Raw genomic sequence first — 23,100 nt, 5'->3', positions numbered from 1 at the left:
GTCCATCACCAACTCCCAGAATTTACTCAAACTCATGTCCATTGAGTCGGTGATGCCATGCAACCACCTCACATTCTGTGGTCCCCTTCTCCTTCAGCCTTCAATCTTTCCCAACATCAGGATCTTTTTAAATGAGTCAGCTCTTTGCATCAGGTGGCCAAAGTATTGGAGTTTCAGCTTCAGCATCAGTCCTTCCAATGAATATTCAGGACTGATTTCCTTTAGGGTGGACTGATTGGATCTCCTTGCAGTCCAAGGGACTCTCAAGAGTCTTCTCCAATACTACAGTTCAAAAGCATCAATTCTTCAGCACTCAGCTTTCTTTATAGCCGAACTCTCACATCCACACGTGACTATGGAAAAAACCATAGCTTTGACTAGACAGACCTTTTTTGGCAAATTATCTCTGCTTTTTACTATACTGTCTAAGTTGGTCATAACTTTTCTTCCAAGGATAAAGCATCTTTTAATTTCATGGCTGCAGTCACCATCTGCAGTGATTTTGGAGCCCCTCCCCCCCCAAAAAAAAGTCTGTCACTGTTTCCCCATCTATTTGCCATAAAGTGATGGGACATTATATAGTATGTGAATTGCCAATAATTGCTTGAAAGAAACAGACTGGAACTTAAGAAGGAAAAACCAAATGAATGGAAAGGCAATGCAGATTTGTATGTTTGTAAAATATAGTTTTGAGAAATATAAAGGGACCACACCTTTCTTTGTGAAGTTAAAGAAAGGGAGGATCTTAGATATCTTAGATAGGGTTGATGGAACCAAGTCAGCATATCCTGCAAATTATCTCCCATGTATTAGCTTGGAATTTCAGTACATGAAGCTAAATGGAGAGTGTATTGTGGAGAGTGTTGGAAATTTATTGTAGTGTACGTAGGAATCCTTCCTTTAATTGCATCAAGTTAAGTAAAACAATTTATATTACCCAAAGCCTTTTCATCTCAAGCTTGTTTTTTAAATATAAATTTATTTATTTTAATTAGAGGCTAATTACTTTACAATATTGTATTGGTTTTGCCATATATCAACATGAATCCGCCACAGCTGTACACGTGTTCCCCATCCTGAACCCCCTTCCCATCTCCCTCCCCATACCATCCCTCTGGATCATCCCAGTGCACCAGACCCAATCATCCTGTATCATGCATTGAACCTGGACATGCGATTCATTTCACATATGATATTATACATGTTTCAATGCCATTCTCCCAAATCATCCCAACCTCACCCTCTCCCACAGAGTCCAAAAGACTGTTCTATACAGCTGTGTCTCTTTTGCTGTCTCGCACAGAAAGATGGTAACAATAATCATCTCAAGCTTTTAAATTTACTTTTTTTTTTCTGCTAAAGTAATCAGAGTGTAATGAATTTACATAGACAATAGACATGTTTAGTTTTGGTCTTACATTAATTGTTGGTATTTTAAAAATTAGAAATAGAAAACAACATTAATATTTGCTGTATTAATAAATATTAAATCTGGTTTCTTACACATTAAATCATTAGATCACAAAGAAGTGAGAATGTGGAAAGGGAAAGGAAGATGGCAATTTTGAAGTAGGATGTTGATGCAAATATTAATATTAAAATAATATGAGTCATCAAAGAATTCAACATAAGGGGAATGAGGAAATTATAAAATACAAGATAAATTTGGTGAATGTCTTAACCTTGTAAAGATACATCATTCTACTTAACTCCTATGTAGCAAAATTGTCATTGATCCAATGTCAGAATTTCATCAAATGACTGCTTTTCAGTATAACCATTCATTGATCCTTCTATTGCTCTTTAAATCACAGATCAAAAAACAAAGCAAAACAAAACATAATCTACTTACTGAAACACTGTTTTCCCAACACACATAAGTCTCCAATAAAGATGCAAAAATAAGACATAAAAAACTACGACAGAATCTGTTATAGTTATATTTAGTTATTTATTTTACCTTTTGCATGTGTTGACCTTGATAAGTTAGTTCAAGGCTTAACTCATGTCAAACACTAAATGAAGGGACAGAGATACAAATCGAAATTTAAAAGTAGTAGGAAGCCTATGAGGAGTTCTGAAGCAGGAACAATGGAAAAATGAATAAGAAGCACTATTTTCTGATCACAAACTATTTTATAAATGTGCAAACACTGTTACAAAAATTCATGTAGAATCTTAATACTGGAAAAAGTAGTTCATATAAGTTCACTGAACAGATGGAAGTTAATAAACATTTTCTGAAAATTGCAAGGGAAAATTACATTACATTAGATTACAAAATGATACCTATTGGACAGTTTCAAACAATATCTGTAGGATATTAATACTTACCTGTGATAGGATAAAGACAATGTATAGAATGTGTAAATAAAGGTTATTTCACCTTCATCAAGAGGCAAACAAAGGTGCTATGTTGATATTTCATGATAAAAGAATCATAGAAGAACTAAACAATTTCACAGTTTTCTTTGGTATTATGTTCACATAAATCCTCCTTCACTATGAAAACTGTCTACTTCTAGGGTAGTGACTAGATTTTCCTCTTTATATTGTCTAAGGCAAGGGTATGACAAACACAGGCTTTCCATAAATGATTGATGGCTGAAGGATAAGTCTCAGAACTGATATATAAGTCCCTGGTTCTTTCTGTGGAAATAAAATCTACTGACCACTGTATCTTTTACAACTCTAACTTAAACTGTGTCAATATAATAATATTTGATTTAAAATAATACTGTTTTAATGAAAGGTATAATAAACCAAACGACTTAACAACAATAAAAAAAGATAGAAACAACTAAATATTTATATGAAAAAATAAAAGGTGTAACCTAATATGTCTAACATCTTCCAATTTCTTTTGAGGCCTTTGAGAATTTTGCTTTTGAAAGAATGACATAATTAGTCTTTCTAAGATGGTCAGATTGCAATAAACTATGCAATGACAGGTGAAAAGTAGTGAGCTTCAAAATATTGAAAAATGACTGATTCCTAAGGACTTAACACATTGGTAATATTTAAAGATCCAGTGCAAAATGTCATTTATGATTTTCATCTATTAATATATTAATGAACACTGCCAGACTAACACAGATATTAAAGATTTCCTAGCACTTTGCCAGAAAATTGATTTTAAGAGTTTCTATTTGACCTCCTTTAAAAACATTTAAGAGATAAAAGGGCACTCAAGTACTAGTAGAATTCATAGATGAAAGTCTTTTTTAGGCCATGAAAAGAGTACTGAACATGAATTTATACTGGCAAAAATGGGCCTGTCAACATTTCTATTGCAAACTTCATTTAAGAGGGCTTGTCATCTTCATCAGTTTATAAACTATTAAGCTAGAAGTTGGCATACAAATTAGCAGCCTGGATGCAAATTTGTTTACAAAAAACATTTGAATCAGTTTAGTTATTTTGATTTAGACATCAGCCAGAAAACATTAAGTCAGGGTTTATCTATATATGTGAACACTGAGTAAATATTTTGTCTACTCTACATGGTTCAGTTAGAGCACACAGTCAATAAATTCAAGGTACTGTGTTTTAGATCCAAGAGATTCAGTTGTGTTTATTCGTCCTGTTATCTTAATTTTGATTTGTTATCTCACAAATGCAGCTTTTAGCACACAGAGCTCATTATTAGAACATACAGATAGATCAGCATAATTTCATTACCAATATTTGGGGGAAATTCAAATTACACCTTCAATAACAGATTCAGAGAAATCATTCATTCCTTTATAAGCCTCAGTGTGCATGCATGCTCAGCCATGTCTAACTCTTTGTGATCCTATGAACTATAACCCGCCAGACTTCTCTGTTCATGGAATTTTCCAGGGAAGAATACTGGAGTGGCTGGCCATTTCCTGCTCCAGAAGATCTTCCCAACCCAGGCACTGAGCCCATGCCTCCAGCATCTTCTGCATTCATAGACCCATTCTTTACCACTGAGCCACCTGGGAAGCCCATCTGTGTATAAAAATATAGTTTAAACATCAAAAACAAAGCCATTACTAAAAATTACAAATCCAGTTCAGTGCAGTTGCTCAGTCGAGTCCGACCCTTTGTGAGCTCATGAACCCCAGCACACTGGGCCTCCCTGTCCATCACCAACTCCCAGAGTTCACCCAAACCCATATCCATCGAGTGGGTGATGCCATCCAGCCATCTCATCCTCTGTCTTCCACTTCTCCTCCTGCCTTCAATCTTTCCCCCAGCATCAGTGTCTTTTCAACTGAGTCAGCTCTTTGCATCAGGTGGCCAAAGTATTGGAGTTTCAGCTTCAACATCAGTCCTTCCAATGAACACCCACGACTGATCTTTAGGATGGACTGGTTGGATCTCCTTGCAGTCCAAGGGACTCTCAAGAGTCTTCTCCAACACCACAGTTCAAAAACATCAATTCTTTGGCCCTCAGCTTTCTTTATAGTCCAACTCTCACATCCATACATGACCACTGGAAAAACCATAGCCTTGACTAGGCAGACCTTTGTTGGCAAAGTAATGTCTCTGCTTTTTAATATGCTGTCTAGGGTGCTCATAACTTTCCTTCCAAGGAGTAAGCATCTTTTAATTTCATGGCTGCAATCACCATCTGCAGTGATTCTGGAGCCCAGAAAAATAAAGTCAGCCACTGTTTCCCCATCTATTTGCCATGAAGTGATGGGACCGGATGCCATGATCTTAGTTTTCTGAATGTTGAGCTTTAAGCAAACTTTTTCACTCTCCTCTTTCACTTTCATCAATAGGCTCTTTAGTTCTTCTTCACTTTCTGCCATAAAGGTGGTGTCATCTGCATATCTGAGGTTATTGATATTTCTCCCGGCAATCGTGATTCCAGCTTGTGCTTCCTCCAGCCCAGCATTTCTCATGAAGTACTCTGCATATAAGTTAAATAAGCAGGGTGACAATATACAGCCTTGACATACTCCTTTTCCTATTTGGAACCAGTCTGTCGTTCCATGTCCAGTTCTAACTGTTGCTTCCTGACCTGCATACAGGTTTCTCTAGAGGCAGGCCAGGTAGTCTGGTATTCCCATCTCTTGAAGAATTTTCCACAGTTTATTGTGATCCACACAGTCAAAGGCTCTGGCATAGTGAATAAAGCAGAAACAGATGTTTTTCTGGAACTCTCTTACTTTTTCCATGATCCAGCAGATGTTGGCAATTTGATCTCTGGTTCCTCTGCCTTTTCTAAAACCAGCATGAACATCTGGAAGTTCACGGTTCACGTATTGCTGAAGCCTGGCTTAGAGAATTTTGAGCATTACTTTACTAGCGTGTGAGATGAATGCAATTGTGTAGTAGTCTGAGCATTCTTTGGCATTGCCATTCTTTGGGACTGGAATGAAAACTGGCCTTTTCCAGTCCTGTGGCCACTCCTGAGTTTTCCAAATTTGCTGGCATATTGAGTGCAGCACTTTCACAGCGTTATCTTCCAGGATTTGAAATAGCTTAACTTGTATTTCATCACCTCCACTAGCCCTGTTTGTAATGATGCTTCCTAAGGCCCACTTGACTTCACATTCCAGGATGTCTGGGCTCTAGGTGAGTGATCCCACCATCGTAATTATCTGGGTCGTGAAGATCTTTTTTATACAGTTCTTCTGTGTATTCTCGCCACCTCTTTATATCTTCTGCTTCTGTTAGGTCCCTACCATTTCTGTCCTTTATTGAGCCCATCTTGCATGAAATATTCCCTTGATATCTCTAATTTTCTTTAAGAGATCTCTAGTCTTTCCCATTCTGTTGTTTTCCTCTATTTCTTTGCATTGATTGATGAGGAAGGCTTTCTTAATCTCTCCTTGCTATTCTTTGGAACTCTGCATTCAAATGGGTATATCTTTCCTTTTCTCCTTTGCTTTTCTCTTCCCTTCTTTTCACAGCTATTTGTAAGTCCTCCTCAGACAGCCATTTTGCTTTTTTGCCTTTCTCTTTCTGGAGGATGGTCTTGATTCCTGTCTCCAATACAATGTCACGAACCTCCAACCATAGTTCATCAGGCACTCTGTCTATCAGATCTAGTCCCTTAAATCGATTTCTCACTTCCATTGTGAAGTTAAAGTCTTTTAACAGCATCTTTTTATGCTTTAATAGAATAACAATGAAGTAGACTCATTTTTACTTCTCTATATTAAAACGTTCATAATAAAATATAACTTAAAATTTTATTTTTTACTGACTCAGTTGATGAGCCCAGGTACCAATGGATAAAGAATCCACCTGCAATTCAGGAAACACTGGAGACCCAGGTTTGATCCAGGGGTCAGGAATATAACCTGGAGAAGAAAATGGCAACCCACTCCAGTATTCTTGCCTGAAAAAGCCTAGGGACAGTGTAACCTGGCAGGCTACAGCCTAAAGGGTCACAAAGAGTCAGACATGATGAGTGACTAAGCATGTAAGCATTCAAATTGAAATTTTAAAACATTTTCCTTCACATTTCTTTCTAATCAGATAACCCTCAGAGTGTGAACAAACAAAAAAAAGCTATTCCCCGTAGAAAACTAAAATAGATATTTTAGAAATTAGAATAATATCAGTGAAACAATTTTCATTGTTTAAAACTGTTAAAACTGTTAATTTTATTAAGCAGATGTGAACATATAAACAAATGGCTAATGGGATGTGAACAAGCTCAAGAAAAAGGCATTTTAATTATCAGTCTTTTTTTTTTTTCTCTTCACCAAGCTCATGAAAACAAAAACATCAAGTGAGTTTGTGATTTAAACTTTCAATAGACTACAGTGAGTTATTACAGTAGGATCATTTTTAAAATGGAGATCCTTGGCTGACTATTAGTCAATTTTAATCATTAAATAAAATTCTGGAATGTATAATTGCAGGTAATAGACTTGAAGACAGATGGTATGTGTAACAATCAGGTAAAATGTGTAACAATTCAGGTAAAAGACCTAAATTTTGGCAACTGTGGAGAAATTTATGCCTAGCTGTTCTAAGATGCAAAACTATTTAAAATAACAATGTCCCAAATAAATTGTCCAATGTAATAATTATATTCTATGGGTAATACATGTGAGGGCATTGTTAGGCTATCTGAACTTTAACACTGAAAATATAGGTTAAAATGACATCTCTAAGAATACACTCACAAAGTTTTAATATTTCAAGTAGAAAAGGACAAGTATATATTTATATTGGGATAGTCTAAAGTTCAGAAAGGACTGCAGTGCAATAGTACTTCTGTTGCATATAAAAATATATGTTATCACCTTCAAAGGAAAATGTAATGCTAATTTTGAGTGCTTAAGTATAATTTAATGTGTGTATATTTTTTTCTTTTTTAGACAATGATGTAATTTCAATGCCCCCATTTAATTTATAGTTAATCCTTAGATGGCATGTTAAGATTCTCATTTACCAGTATTATTACACTCATGTATCTGTGTCACCTTACACAATTACTTCAGGAAATATTATTTTGAGCCTGGTCAGGATTTGGACATAGGCACAATGGTCTCTCCTCTCAAGTAGCTTTATTACATAAACAAATTAGGGCTAAATGATGCTTCCCAAGTGGAGCTAGTGGTAAAGAACCTACCTGACAATGCAGGAGATGCTTAAAACATACAGGTTCAATCCCCAGGTCAGGAAGATCCCCTGGAGAAGGACATGGCAACCCACTCCAGTATCCTTGTCTGGGGAATCCTATGGACAAAGGTGCCTGGCAGCTTTAAATCCATGAGGTCACAAAGAGTTGGACATGACTGAAGTGACTTAGCATACATATAAAGGAAGCTCATAAGGCAGTATCCAATAAAAAGAAGAGCTACCCTGGTAGCTCAGCTGGTAAAGAATCCACCTGCAATGTGGGAGTCCTGAGTTCAACCCCTAGGTTGGGAAGATTCCCTGGAGAAGGGCATGGCAGCCCACTCCAGTATTCTTGCCTGGAGAAATCCCCATGGACAGAGGAGCCTGGTGGGCTGGAGTCCACTGGGTTGAAAAGAGTCCTAGAAGACTGACTAAGCACAGCAATAAAAAGAAACGTGTTGGACAGAGAACTGAAGGACTGTTTTGCATTCTATTGTGTGGCAAATCTCTTCATTTTTCAGAACAGTCTGCTCATTATGTGAAGATGTACACCTACACGTGCACTTTTAACTAGGATGTAATTATGGTAGGAAGTAGAGCAAGGGGATAAAGCTTGGATAGGAATGTTCTTTTAAAAAGCACCTTCCCATACCCCCACATATAAATCTAATGCACATTCTCTGACTATTAGACACTAGACAAGTTAGTTATAAGAGTTTTCCCATCCTTAAATTCTGTAGAACTAAATGGAAGATTAAGGTACCAAATAGAATTAATTTATTTGCCAAGGCTTATGATACTAGTGAAGTGAAGTGAAGTCGCTCAGTCGTGTCCGACTCTTGCGACCCCATGGACTGTAGCCTACCAGGCTTCTCCATCCATGGGATTTTCCAGGCAAGAGTACTGGAGTGGGTTGCCATTTCCTTCTACTGGTAAATAATTTTATGCCCACATATTTTATATGTGAAGTCCATAAATTCATTTACATTCATAAATTTTAAAATTTTACTCAGGAGTACTGGTTAAAATCTAAAAATATATGTTTTGATTTTTTTTCTTGCCCTTAATTCACTAAATAGTTTTTTGTCTTATAGTGACATATTTAACTTATGCATTGTTCCTTTGCTTCACTTACTATTGTATATAAAACTGAAAAATAGCTTTCACAACCATCTTACAGAATAATTAAGAGAGTAAAGTTAGGCAAGTTAAGTAAAGATGTTGAAAATTACAAAACTGAGAAGTTGCGTATTACATACAATGTGATATATATATATATATATATATATATATATATATATAAAACACATGGACATTAACACTAGTCTATCTTTTAAGTTAAATTGTCAAGATTTCAGTTTTTCTCATAAAAATGAAGAAATTTAATTAGAAACTTGGTCATTTATAGTTTTATTGTTTAATGAGTCTATGAACTTATGAATCTATTATGATTTCAGATTTCATCCAACCACTAGCTAAACAACGATCCTGGAAAATCATTGTACCTCTCTGGCCCCAGGAAATGTGGATAATTTATAAATGGAGATAATAATCTATACGTAGGAGATAACAGCTATCTCACAAGATGCTTGTTAGAATTCTAAGCAGGAAAAAGAGAGAGAACCATTGTTTGAGATGTAGTTAACACACTCTATTTAAAAGGCTTAGAACAGAGCTTCTTGTGGCTCAAATTTTATACAGTAAAGGCACATGCCTATTTTGATACCATTTCCCCTGACATAATAACATCTTATATCCTCTCTATATATGAAGTGTGTTTCCTAGGTGGCTCAGTGGTAAAGAATCTCCTTGCCAATGCATGAGACAAAAGAGATGTGGGTTCAATCTCTGGGTTGGGAAGATCCCTTGAAGTTGGAAATGGCAACCTGCTCCAGTATTCTTCCCTGGAGAATTCGCTGGTGGGCTACAGTCCATGGGGTTGCAAAGAGTCAGATATGACTGAGCACATGTTCATTCACATATGTGAAGCACCTCTGAGCATTCTGGAATCTTGTATAATCTGATGGACTTGTATAAACTAAGCATAGCTGTTGTTTTTTCAGTTATTTAAAAGTTAACAAATTCACTTCTGAGAGTCTATTTCCATTTATAAATTTCCTTTCAAAATGGTATGCAACTGCATTTCTTAAACTGTCATAGTTTAAAAAAAGAAAAATGCTTACCATTACTTTAAACTATGGAATTAAAAAAATTCTTTAAAATTTGCTAACATAGAGCAAAGGAAGTAAGAACTTTATAATCTTGAACATTACAAACTCAGCTTTTCAGAGAATCACTCATTACTTTTTATGTAATTCAATCACTTTCTGAACTTGTAAGCACTTCAAATTTAGCAGCATTCATTATTTTGGAAATTTTACTCCCATACCTTGAAGAGACCTTAGAGAAATATCACAGATCACTAAAATTGAAGCTAGCCCTTCAGATTATTGATTGTTTTTACAATTTTAATTTATAAAATATACTATTTATAGTATATTTATATACTATAAATTTATAAAATTTACTATTTATATATTTATAAAATATACTATTATTTCTGTGGTAGAATTTTACGATACCATCATCTTATTTAGATCATATGAGAGAAATGTGCAAATGTAATGTAGATGAGACAGAATGCATACATCTTATGTTAATATGATGTAAATATATAAAACCATGAATAAAATAAATTAGGAACAGATTTCCTAGATTTAAAAGGCTTTAAATAAGAAATTATGTCTAGATTATGGGAAGAAATAAACAAGAGGTTGATTTTTAAGTACTATCCCTCTACGTTCTTTGAAAAAGTGAAAGTGTTAGTCACTCAGTTGTGTCTGACACTTTAAGATCCCATGGACTGTAGGCTCCTCTGTTCATGGAATTTTCCAGGCAAGAATAATGGAGTGGGTTGCCATTCCCTTCTCCAAGGGATCTTTCTGACCCAGGAATCTAAGTTCTTTATGAGACTAAAAAACAGTCCTCTAATTTTGTTTTTACAACCATGTAATGTCAAAAATAGCCTTGAATATACGATGATTTTATTTGGTGTACATATTATAATAGTTTTAGAAAATATTTTCATTCCAAAATTGTTTATTTTTTCTTTTACAAAATAAGTAGTTAGCATCAAAAAACAATACCATAAAAACATATAGTCACTAGTATTCTTGTATGGTACTAATTGGCATATGGTTCTCAAATATTAGATTTGTGATTGTCTTCATTGGTGCCATTCGAGAAAATTCTGTAGTAAAATTGATAAGGTACAGTAGAAATAGAGTTGAACATAAACTTGAAAGCCCAATGATCTAGTCTCAATTCTGGAGCTAATTATATTTTTAACCTAGTGAAAAAAGCACTTATTCTTTCTAGACATGTGCATTTATTGTATAAAATATAAACAGTGAACTAGCTGGTATGTAAGAACTCTTCCAACCCTGTAAGTACCATGAATTTGTAACAAGATGAATTAACAAATTCATGTAAGTACATTAGTCAATCAATATTAAAATAAATCAGTATTGGAACACAACAAATGAAATTAGCCTAGGAGTAGGAGTAACATATTTAAGCTATGATTCTGCCCCTGATTCATAGAGCCAGCACCTGGAGTAACTGTGTAAAGGTGATAAGCAGAAATTTCAGAGTGTTTTTCCAATGTATAATAGCCCAGGAACTTAGCCAAAGTGAAATAATAGCTAGAGAGAAGATGCTGTATTTTTTATTTACTATGGTGGACAAGTTAGGGCTGGTAATGCTAGGGATGAAGTGTGTGAGAGTCACTGGCTTTGTGCATGGAAGTGTATTTTAATAGCAGTGATGATAGCTCCTAGTGTCAGGCACTATATATGTTGCATGCATAATCTTTCTACCGAAATTCTAATTTCCTTTTTAACAGATAATGAAAATGAATTTTAGGAAAACTGAGTTGCTATTACAAAGATAGTTGCTGGCAATTTATTTTTTTTTCCTGCTTCAGGTCTTGGTGGCTCCAGAGTACTTGCTTTAGTGTTTCTCAAACTTTAGAGCCAATAGAATTACCTGGATGACTTGTTATAAATACCTATGTGGGTGTCCAACCACTAGGGCATCTGTTTCAATAGGCCTGGGGTGGGAGTCTGAGAATTCATATTTCTAACAAGTTTCCAAAGGATGCTACTTGTTGAGGAACATTTTGAAATCACTGCTGTGCAATCTTTTTTGAGCAAATAGAACATTTTGACATATCTAATGACACATGATTATCATTGATATTCTTGTTTTCCAGTTACAAGGTACATGATGTATATGATAATCTTATAAATTTTGACTTTTTAGAGGTTTCAAATTGGCTTTTGGGTGACAGATTGTGATTATATGAAAAAGTATTAATCCTTAAGAATCTTTAGTTAGCACCAAGCGATAGCTTAGCAAAAGGTGTGATAGCATGAATGCATTATATAGCAGTAAGATTAGAGGCGTGAGAGAAAGAAAGATGATAACTAGCATTGAGACTATGAATACTGGAAGGTATTCAACAAATTGATTTTTCTCAGTGGAATTCCTATAAAATTGATATTCCTGATGAGAATGAGGACCTTCCAAGGGGTCTAATTCTGAGAAAATCTTGTAGACTTGGAGATTGATCTCCCTGGAAAGTACAATGAATCACCCCACCTGCTCACTTTGAAAGAGAAAAGATAAATGGATAATGACTTTATCTGTTCTACCAGACCTCATCCAAAATCCAAATTAAAACTGCCACTGTATGTATAAACTACACACCACTTTGGATTATGAATAAGGGCTGTGGGAAAAAGAGACAGAAAAAGAAGCTATGTTTTAATGTATATAGAGCAAAAATAAAATGACCTTATTGGCAACTCAGGCATATTTTGCTAATCTTTTGGTTTGCAGTCATTTTGCTTCTAATCTCTCCAACTTTGAAAATTGGAATTCAAAGTACAAGATGGCATATTTTCTCAAATAGTCATGTTACTTGAAGTACCAGTTTCCTCACCAGAAATGTTGCTTGAGGCTTCAAAGTTATTTTCCAAGCTGGACAAAACATTGAAAGTACTTAATATCCTGAAGCCTTTTCTGGAGACTGTGATATTAAGTAGAAGAAAATAAAACTTTCAGGACATCAAGGAGAAGTGTGTTTGGAGATGTAAGAAACAAAGTTTAGATGCTTTCACTTAGTGTTGGAGACTAAATGGGTATTTTAGCATTAGAGGTTGTTTCTATTTGTGTGGGAGGGCATCATTAATTGCTATCTTTCTTACTTTTTGTTTTATCAGATGTCACTTATGCCAGAGCTTGCCACTTTTAAAATCCTATATTGATGCCACTTGCTACTGCTTTATTTCAATATTTTACAGTTTCTGCAGACAGTAAATTGTGTGTTCAGGGAAAAGATGTGTACCCCACATCTATTCAGCTATCCCATAAATAGTAACACTAATTAATATCATGAACACTAATAACTACTGAAACGAAATCTATGCTCCTGGAGTATATAATCTATTGAGTAAATTCTATCCCTTTTCTCCTTGAAGGCTCTTAAAGGAGCTGCCATCAGGTTTTCCACAGCCTGAAACCTGCTCCTTAATAATTTCTGCTCACCCACTCACTCTTCTACATGGGCTTAAAGCAGCCCCAACGTCCTCCCCAACCCCCTCAATACCAAAAGATTCTGGAAATATGGGGCTGCAGTATGATAGTTTAGAAGGATTTCAACTGGTAACTAACTGTCCAGGGAAAGTTCAGCTCAGAATTCTGGGAGCTACTGAAGCCTTTTGAGGGCGGTAAATTGGATTGGCTTAGCAACTCGGTAGTGCAAAGCCTCCCCAAAGGCGCCGTGTTCAAGGAGAAGGGAAATCGCCTGGCTGCCTGAATTTATCTTTCTTTCTTTGGTTGTTCTGCTTCGTATTATTCTGCACTGCGCTGAAATTCCCATTCCTGCCCCGCTTTCAGCCCTCAGCTGGCCTCTCCTGCGGGGTGGGGAGAGGACCAGAGGACAACCGGGATGACCCTGTGCTGTTTCATTTCTTCTGCGCTTTCCCCTGGGATCCAACAGAGCCCTGTAGAGTTCCAGTCCTGGGACTGCCTCCTGCTTGCTTTCCCCCCAGCGACAGAGCAGGGAAGGGGTTGAAGCGGATGGAAGAGGGGAATCAACCCCCATTACTCCTTCTCCGGTGAGTTTTTTGAACTCCCGAAGAGCCTGTTAGAGAAGTTGTTTTGGTGAGAGCAGCGCTGGGGTCAGCTTGGGAAAACGGAGCTTTCTCTGTGCCTCCACCGGGACTCCTGACAGCAGTGGTCGCAGCACCACCGACCAAATAGGATCCGGGAACAGAAACACACATTGTGTAACCCGCCACCCTGTCCATCTCGGACACACACCCACACCCACCCTTGAGGCCTCCAGAAGTCTCTTCCGCCTTGATCCGTGTGGAATTCCCCTCCCAGCAACACACACACACACACACCCCGTCACAATCGCCAAAGGCCAAGTCAGGCATTCAATTCAACCTCAGTGGTCTATGAATATTTTGGGGAATCTGGTCTTCTAGAAGCAATAAAGTATTTCCAGAGAAACAGTTGGAAGGGAGGGCTACCTGACCAGACTGCAGCAGGACAAGGACCCCGACCCAAACAAGAAGATTGTCTCTCAGCAGCTGACTCAGTCTTGTTAGATTCAGGGGAAGGGTTTTGATGGTGGCGGTGGCAGTGGGTGGCTTTTTGTTGGGTGCAGTTTTGGCTTGTAAAGACATTAACCCAACAGGACCACCTTTGTAAAGCTCTCTCGAGACCCGAGACGAGACAGAAATTTTGTTAACGGTACTGACAAGTCAGACTGTCGCCCTGAGGTCGGGAAAGTAAGAGTTATCAGACCCTGAGCACAAGCCTGGGGCTGACACCTCTGGCGCGGCCACCCTGGGGTGGGCACAAGGTGCTACTGAGCGCTGCTGGCAGCTCTCCTCCTGCGTGGACACCGCGACCCTTGCCAGCACTAATTAACTGCGAGACAAGCTGCGAGCTCGGCTCTTCCCCAAGAGCTCTATGGCAGGAGTAATATCTCCTTGGAGTCCCAGAGCACGCAGAAACGCAGATCCTTCTGGAAGTCTGGGGGTCCAGCAAGGAGTCTTGAAAGCAGGCTCTAGTACAGGGTAGGGGGTGCAGCATGCCAGCTCCCACCTGCTGTCCTCGGAGGTCAGTGCTTTCTGTACCTCGCCCCCACCCCGTCCCCCGCAGGATTTGTGCGTTCCCCCGGGATCTCCCAAGGAGTGTGAGGAAGCACCCTGCCAGTGTTTGTTTATGTGGGCGGGACGTTTAAGCACGACTTGAAGATTCACATATTCTATCTGACTGAAACCTAAAACAGGCAGGCTGCAGCTGCAGGCTGCATTTCAGAAACCTCTGCTGCGTGTGTGTGTTTCAGCATGCATCAGCCTAAGCAGCCCCCACCCCACCCCCAATTTGGTGCCTTACATGGCGTTTTATTTCAGATGACAACAGTGGAGATAAAACGCCCAGAGAGGGTTGCCTCTCTTTCTAATACTACTGGAGCGATTCAGGCCTACCACGGAAGCCCACTTTGTCTGAGGCTATTTCTCCCACTGAGCCTCTTTGTCATTGCTGTTGCAGGCAGAGGTGAGATAGTAAAGGATGAAAAGTGTGGACAAAAGGTGGAATTCTCAAGGCCTGAGCTGTTCACCTGGAAAAGCATGCGCCACAGACTTCCTTAGCCTTAGCCCTAGATTAGAACCTGCAGAAGCCTTAGAAAGCCTGCCCATTTCGAGCTTTCCCGTGGGCCTGGGAGACCGGAGGAAAAACACTGTGGAAGACAAAAGCGGTTGTAGACACTAGGGGGAAAGAACATTCAAGCTATTGCTGCGATCTTGGTTTTAGGAAAAGCCTTGAGACGTAGGTGAAATTAAAAAATAGGGAGAAGGGGAAGAAGAAGAAGCAATCGTGAAAACTGGCACCACTGGCAACCGGGAGTAAATCTAAAGAATATATCGTCTGTAAGTTTGTGTCTCAGAATCTGAGGACGGCGTTCCAAGTTGTAAAATATAAGAAATGCCTTTCAAGTGGCAGATAAGTGACAATGAAGAACCTTATCACCATTAAAAAAATTAATGGTCCGTTGAAAATTTATTTTGGACAAGATCAAAGCAGAGTGTGAAACACCCCTTCTTCCTGATGTCCCCGAAACTGGAATGTATTCCTTGGACCGATTATCTCAGTCCAAAGTACAGGAGCTGTGAGTAGAGAAGGGGGGGGGGGGGTGGTGTTTCTCATTTCCAGTTCCATTTAAAGCAAACTGACGCGCCTTTCGTTTCTATCGGCGCGGCTTATCTGGGAAATATGGTAGGTCCGGGCAGCCGGGCTGTAATCGCAGGCTGCTGGGCTCTGGGTTTGTCAGCCTGGCAAGCTCGTCCAGCTTCGGAGACTCCCTCTTCCATCTGCCCTCCAATGTGTTTTGACTCAACAGGTATCGCGTGAAAACTCGCACTTAACCCCCCGGGCATCTAGCAGGAGCCACCTCAACATTTTTTCCTGCCAGGAGCTGTCGCCGGCTCCTAGCAGCCAAACCCCAGGGCCATCCATTAACCGCCGACTGTCAGTGGCAGGCGAGCTAAGCATAAATGCGAGGCTCCTCACACGTCGAGCCGGCGACGAGAACCCCTCGTAAGCAACCCAAGACGCGTTCTGTACACTAGATTGTGTAGTTGCGCCCGTAGAGAACGAGCGTTTTGGCTCAAAGCTGCGCTGAGGCTGGTGAGCGTCGGCGAAGCGGGGTGTAAAGCTTTAAGGAGCAGGTTAAGATTACAAGGCAGTTGCTGCCACAGAGACCTGGGACGACTTCTTGGCATTTAGGAATGTCAATTAAAATTCGAAACATGTCGCCCATCATTGGTCCTTAATAGAGGGAGAGGTAACCCTTCCAGCTCCCTCCACCCAAAACATGAATTATCATTTCCACTGAATGCAAATGGACTGCCTTCTGTGGGGGGACAGCCAGCTGCAAGCTGGACAATAAACTGTTTCATAGAGATGCGGCCTGATTGCGGTTCAGAGAGACACTCCTTTACAAAGGAAGAAGCGTCCAGTTTGTGAGGACAGAGGTGGCGCGCCCGGGCCAACAGCCACCCCCCCCCTCCGCCCCCACCGCCCACCCCCCGACACACAGACACCCTGGATTTGAAACTAGCTTCACTGAAAACGACATCCGTCGCGTCTATGCGAGCTGCCATGAGTACGGGGAGGTGGTTATTCAAAAATGATAGCATGAGTCATAAACACAGCCTGAGGTGTTTTTTTTTTTTTGGTTTTCTTTCTTTCTTTTCTTTTTTTGCAGCAATTAATGGGCAGCAGGGCGCAGGAGAAGTTGTAGAACAGAGCTGGGAATCTATTTTCTCCCAGAGGACAGCTCTCCTTCCAGTGATCCTGACTGTCCCTTGCCTTCCTGCTTAGGATTGAATTTTACATCCCACCCACCTCCTCCCCTTGTCTGTGCATGTGACACTCACTCTACCTGTCTGAACGCCGAGACTTGCTGGGGATTTTCTTTTTGGTCTTCAGCTGATGACTTTCCTCCTACCTTCATTCATCCCCAAAGGTACCTGGTTACACTTCCTGGCGTCTCAGACCGTTCAAAAGCCCCATTTTAAGCCAAACCTCTACCACAGGACCTAGGAAACAGCCTCTATTATTTATCAGTGCAAAAGAGCCCACGTAGAAATAATTTACAAATGCATGCACACATTCATGTTGGTTGGGGGTGGGGAGTGGGGGGATTCTTGAAAGACCCCTGTGCCCTAATGCATTTAAAAGCAGCACCTTCCTAACATAACTTTCCTACCTGAAAGGGTTAAAAAGCATTTCCAGGAGCGCCTTTAATATAAATATTCCAACCAAAGCATCAAACCCTACTGATTTGACTAGAAATCAAGGTAACCCTCATCACCAAGAAAAGTCTTGCAGAGGAATTCTGCCTGGTATCCACTAGTTAGAGGCTATAGGAACCAACTCACGTATTCGTTTGAGCATACTGCAAGAATATTTATTGAGCACAAGCTCAATCACTGCATTGAACGCCAAATCTGGCAAGCAAAATGCATTTCCTATCTGAGGGAGAAAAAGAGCTGTGAATCGACTCCTTCAGTATAATCATGATTATTTTATCCGTGCAAATTGCAAAGTAAGCTACCCGTCTCTGGCGACAAGTCAGCTCACCTCCATCCAAAGCAGAGGGGACCCCGAAAGCAAGCCTACCTTTCACACAAGACACCGTCAATAAAAAGACGAGGTTCCAGAACGTAAATCCACTTTTAATCCCCATTTTCTTCATCAGGATGAAGTCTAGGCGGCCACATTTAGCGCATTTTCTCGTGCCAGGCTCCCGGGGTTTGGATTCCTTCGCTCGGCTTTCCCCTTTGCGGATCCCTTTCATATTATTCGCGAGCTCCTAATTCCTGCTCCTCAGCCCGGCGCAGTGGAGTTGTTGCTGTTGTTGGTGCGCGGTCACAGCTCGAAGTGAATGGTGTTTCTGGGATACCACAGCAACCTTGAAGAGGACTCAACCATCTCTCTCCAACGGGGGCACAAAGTCTCTGCTACTCTGGATTCTGCCTTTTCTTGTGCGTTTTTTTCCCCTCCACTAAAACCTACCTCAATTCCAGCTCGTTATAGCAACCACCAGAAACCACTAGTGAGCCTCTTAAAGCCCAGCTCCTCTCTTTGACAAACTCCCCACAATATTTGAAATTAAGAGGTTTGATTTTTTTCCCCCCCGAATAGATCAATTCTGCCTCTAAAAGCAGACCAAGAAATATTATGTTAGTGAGTTCTCCATTCCAGCCTGTGACTATAGAAACATGTTAGAGGAATATTTTAATCGGAGAATCTGTATTGCTTTTAGGGGAACTGTGATGATAATGAACCGGGTTTCATCGATGGCCACGTCTTTATAATGGGACATGTGTTACTACTGTAGTTGCAGTATATTTCAGGCAGGCGTCTCACATTAATCATCCTGTGATTTAATTGAAAAAGGGAGATCACAGAATTTATTTGCACACAGGCATTTACACATTCAAGTGCTTAGATGTAAACCCATAACCGGGTCTTTTTGATTCACGAAGTAAACGGATTTAATCCGTGACCAGGGCGGAGGTGAGGTGGGGAGGGAGTCAGTCATCTTCCGAAAGAGTTCGTCTTTTTATATTCCCTAAACAGGTTTTAGCTGTTGTGTGCTGCAGTTAAACTACTTTATTGTGGTAGTTATCTGGAACAGATACCCATTTGTCTTAATTCTGAATCGGTCCCGCATATGTAAATGGGAAGGTTCTTTCAAAACGGAAAACATATGTATCTATACGTTTCGACCTGGCAGCGCCAACTCACCACTCAAGGGTTAACATCATACAGGGGAAGAGTTCTTGCGCCATCTACTGGCTATTACTAAGCCTCCCGCTTCTCTTTCACATCTAAATGGTACCCTATTTCCCTCATCCGAAGGTGTAGGGGAGCTTCGCCGGAGACCAGCGTGTTTTGCTTTTGTATGTCAATTTTCGAATCTTTTTTGGTTGGTCCTGGCCCAGATCTTATAACCCACAAGTTCCTTAGACTAGGCGCGTATTGGAAATCTGTCCTTTTGGGAAATCTGATACCATCTCGGGAGGGGGAGGGCTGCAGCACTGGTTCTGGAAGAAATAATTGCAAAGGCTTCTGTCTCCATTTGCGTGCCAGAGGCTATCAGAGGAATTATATAGTATCTATCTATAGGGCTTGGTGAAGAGGACCGCCCATGTGAGTTTGCAGCTCTCCCCATTGCCCACAAATGATGGCTCCCGTCCGGTGTACCACACGAGGAGTACCCTGGCCAGCTTTTGTCCCTGGGCTCATGTGGAGCTGCCCGCTGAAAAGAGCAAGACTATTGCATTTGGAGGGAGTTTTCCTCCGGGAAGTGGGCACACTGAGAGCGTCTATAGGCGTGCGTAGTGTGTGGGTTCAATCTGCAGGCATAGGAAGCATTCTGAACTCTCCGGGTACGTGGCATTTTGTATGGGTCTGTGATTCTCCCACGCAGTGTGCGTGTGTGTGTGTGTGTGTGTGTGTGTGTACATGGGCGCTATAGTGAGGGGTAAGAGTGGGTGTTTTTGGAAATGATCGAGAGTATGATCTTCTGTGTGGGTGTTTTCCCAAGTGTGTTTGTGCTGTATATATGCGTGTGCTTGTGTGTATGTTCGACAGAGGGAGAAGGAGAGAGAGGGAAAAGAGAGAAGAGAAAGAAATTTCTCTTCTGGGTAGGGAATATTAGCAAGAGGCAAAAGCCGTAAATGCAAAACTGACCTTATTAATTCGGAGAGGTACATTAAGGGCGATGTGGCAGGATCCTTTTCATTCCTACCACTGCTTTAATGTCTGTGTATGCAGATGCCAAGGGAGTGGGCAACAAGGTTGGGACTAGCTGGAGACCGGGAGTATCAACACTGAAAACGTCATTAGTCTGCTCAGCCACCTCGGTGGCAGCTCTGGCAGTGATTTCAGTCAAGTTGTCAGGGTGTGTTGCTACTGCTGTTGCCTTTTCTGGACGGAACAAGGAGCTAGATGCAAACAGGTCCTTGTACTGAGGACACTCGACAAAATCCTCCTTATCAAGTGTGCAGAGGTTAGTTACCTCAACTGATTTCCCTTTTTGTTAAAAGAAAAAAAAATATCTTGGCTGTATGTAATCTATAAACACACGGTTATATATCTAGACAGGAGGACTTTACCACACAAAAACTTTATTTCTCAAAAGTCAGGAACACTTTTAACAGTAATTATTGTGCGAAAATAAACTTTCACTATGGGACCATCATGACTATTACTAAGCTACCAGTTTCTAATATGTATTGTCAAACATACTAATTCTATAGTCCAATTATCTTTCCCTAAGTGAATCCTGCCTGTCATTTCAATGTGAAGCTGTTAAAAGATTTATCTGGTAATACATAATACATTAAACAACACTATAGTTTCTAGTTTTTACAGCTCATAATAAATCACAAGCTATTTTTAACCCCATCTTTCAGTTCCTGAGACAGGATGAAAAATCATGTTTTAGAGATGGGGAAATTTAAGGCATGGGGAAATGGTTTGTCCAAGGTCATCATCAGGAACACTGATATTTAATCCAATACATTCAGTGCTGGATCATACTCTTGTCTTTCTAAACAATCTCCTCTTCAAGAGAGCATTTCCAAAGGTATTCCAAAAACATAACAGTATCAGCCAAAATCTTGGATGGGAAACTCCTCAATTTCTCCGGAAGAAGAAATACAGTGTCTAAATTTGGATGAAAGAAATCATCTATCTCAGCTGATCTGTAGGAATGCGGAAAAGTTGTACATAGGTTCACTTAAGATTGTTAGAAAAAGATTAAAAAATAGCTAACATAGTAGCAAACATTAAATGTTACTGTATGCCTGACATTGTTTTATATTCACTTGGTATATCATATTCAATTTCTGTACAAACTTGCTAAGACAAGTACTACAATTATCCTCATTTTATAGGTGAAGAGATTGATACACAAAAAATTAACTATTTTGCTTGGCTGAGGTAATATATTTAAGAGGCAATATGAATCTAGGGGGACTTCCCAGGTAGCTCAGCTGGTAATGAATCCACCCGCAATGCAGGAGACCCCAGTTCAATTCCTGGGTCAGGAAGTTCCCCTGGAGAAGGGATAGGCTACCCACTCCAGTATTCTTGGAATTCCCTGGTGACTCAGACAGTAAAGAATCTGCCTACAATGCTGGAGACCTGTGTTTGATCCCTGGGTTGGGAAGATCCCCTGGAGGAGGGCATGGCAACCCTTTCCAGTATTCTTGCCTGGAGAATCCCCATGGACACAGGAGCCTGGAAGGCTACAGTCCATGGGGTCACAAAGAGTTGGACATGACTGAACAACTAAGCACATGAATCTAGGGTGTCCAGTTTTTGAGTCAATGTGCTTGCCTATTGCTCTTTCCTGTGCTAGCTCCCAGAGATGCTTGTTATAAAATAGTCTAATAACAAAAAAAATATGATTTTTTATAGTAAAGGTACCTGTATAAGTATAGAAAATCGAATAAGGAAATTTAAAGTTAATCAAATTGTGTGTATATATATATATGTGTGTGTGTGTGTGTGTGTGTGTGTGTGTGCATTATACACACCAGGCTTCCCACGTGGCTCAGTGGTAAAGAATCCGCCTGCCAATGCAGGAGACAGGTTCAGTCCCTGGGTTGGGAAGATCTCCTGGAGTAGAAAAAGGCAACCCACTCCAGTATTCTTGCCTGAAAAATTCCATGGACAGAGGAGCCTGGTGGCTACAGTCCATGGGTTTGCAAAGAAGAGGACACAACTGAGAGACTGAGCATGCCCGCATACACACACATACACAAAATGAAAAAAAAAAACACACCTTTTTTTTCTTATAATACTTGTCAGTTACTAAAATCTCCCCTTTCCTTTTGGATCATCCAGCTGACCACAATGATGAAGTACCATAGAGAGTTCTTAAAAAGAGTTTAGGTCAGAAACAGACAGATTCTTTAAACTGGAAGTACCTGATTTCCATTCCTTTTCAGTGCCCCTTCCCAAGTGCTTACAGAATACAATAAAGTTTGATCTTAAAATGAGACTTAATTGGCACTTAAAAGGGAGAAAATAAGCACCTTTTCAAAAATTGCTCCATATTAAACCAAGTCCTCAATATAGATTTACTCTGTTTTAGCATCACAAGGACAATGTCACAGAAAAAGGATCAAAACAGAATAAATACACCAAGAAAAAAACAACAGAAAGAATTGGGAAGAAGTTCCCTTTAATTTTGAAAAGAATTGCATGTACTTTTGATAGAGTAGTGAACTTATAAAGTGTTTTTGTTAATTCCTGTCACAGATATACAGATTTACACAAGGATTATTGTTCAAATGCAGTATTTATTTTGTTATAGAAATGTTCCTTCCTATTAGTGCTGTATGGCCACTGATTGTAGAGATACATTTTTTAATTAAAAGGCTCAAATTCAAATCGATGGGTCTGTGGGGAAACAATAATTAGAATAAATTAAAAATGTTAATGCTTTGCAAATAATGAAGCAGGAATTTTCCTGTTTGTTCACAGTTTTTATTTAGAATTTGTTGCCAGGAGAGTAGGAGAAAAAGAAGGACTCGTTTTCTCATTTTTCTACTTAAGTGTCCATTCTTGAATCCATCCTATCTGACCTCTCCAACTCCTGGGAAATAAAACATTTGACTGCAAATGTTGGATCTAGAAAAATGCAGGAATTCTAATTCAAGTCTATACATTTTGACTTGCAATAGCTTCTATTTGGTTGAGAAGAAGAGAAAGAGATCTAATACTCAGGATAAAGTAACTTTTCTTTAAGCAATCATATTTAAGAAGATAAATTATCAGCTGGATAAAAGTATCTGTCCAGCTGTTAATCAGGAAGCATTGTTGAGAGGTGGAGATGAGCCTCTTGGAAGTGTTGCTAAGATTGCTTCCTAGGCATTC

General features: G+C 39.6%; 1 protein-coding gene across 1 annotated transcript in view; it reads right to left on the bottom strand.

The window, feature by feature from the left end:
* CSMD3 (CUB and Sushi multiple domains 3) overlaps window positions 1–18,316 on the bottom strand; it is a 1,470,240-nt gene extending 1,451,924 nt beyond the window's left edge. The window contains exon 1 of the mRNA NM_001424929.1: window positions 17,824–18,316. Within this exon, the coding sequence (NP_001411858.1) occupies window positions 17,824–18,001 (178 nt within the window). The 5' untranslated portion in view covers window positions 18,002–18,316. The remainder of the gene's footprint in view (window positions 1–17,823) is intronic.
* Window positions 18,317–23,100: the final 4,784 nt, after the last annotated feature.

This window comes from Bos taurus, chromosome 14, assembly GCF_002263795.3.
Source record: "Bos taurus isolate L1 Dominette 01449 registration number 42190680 breed Hereford chromosome 14, ARS-UCD2.0, whole genome shotgun sequence".
Classification (NCBI taxonomy): domain Eukaryota; kingdom Metazoa; phylum Chordata; class Mammalia; order Artiodactyla; family Bovidae; genus Bos; species Bos taurus.
This window is presented reverse-complemented; position numbering and strand designations above follow the sequence as displayed.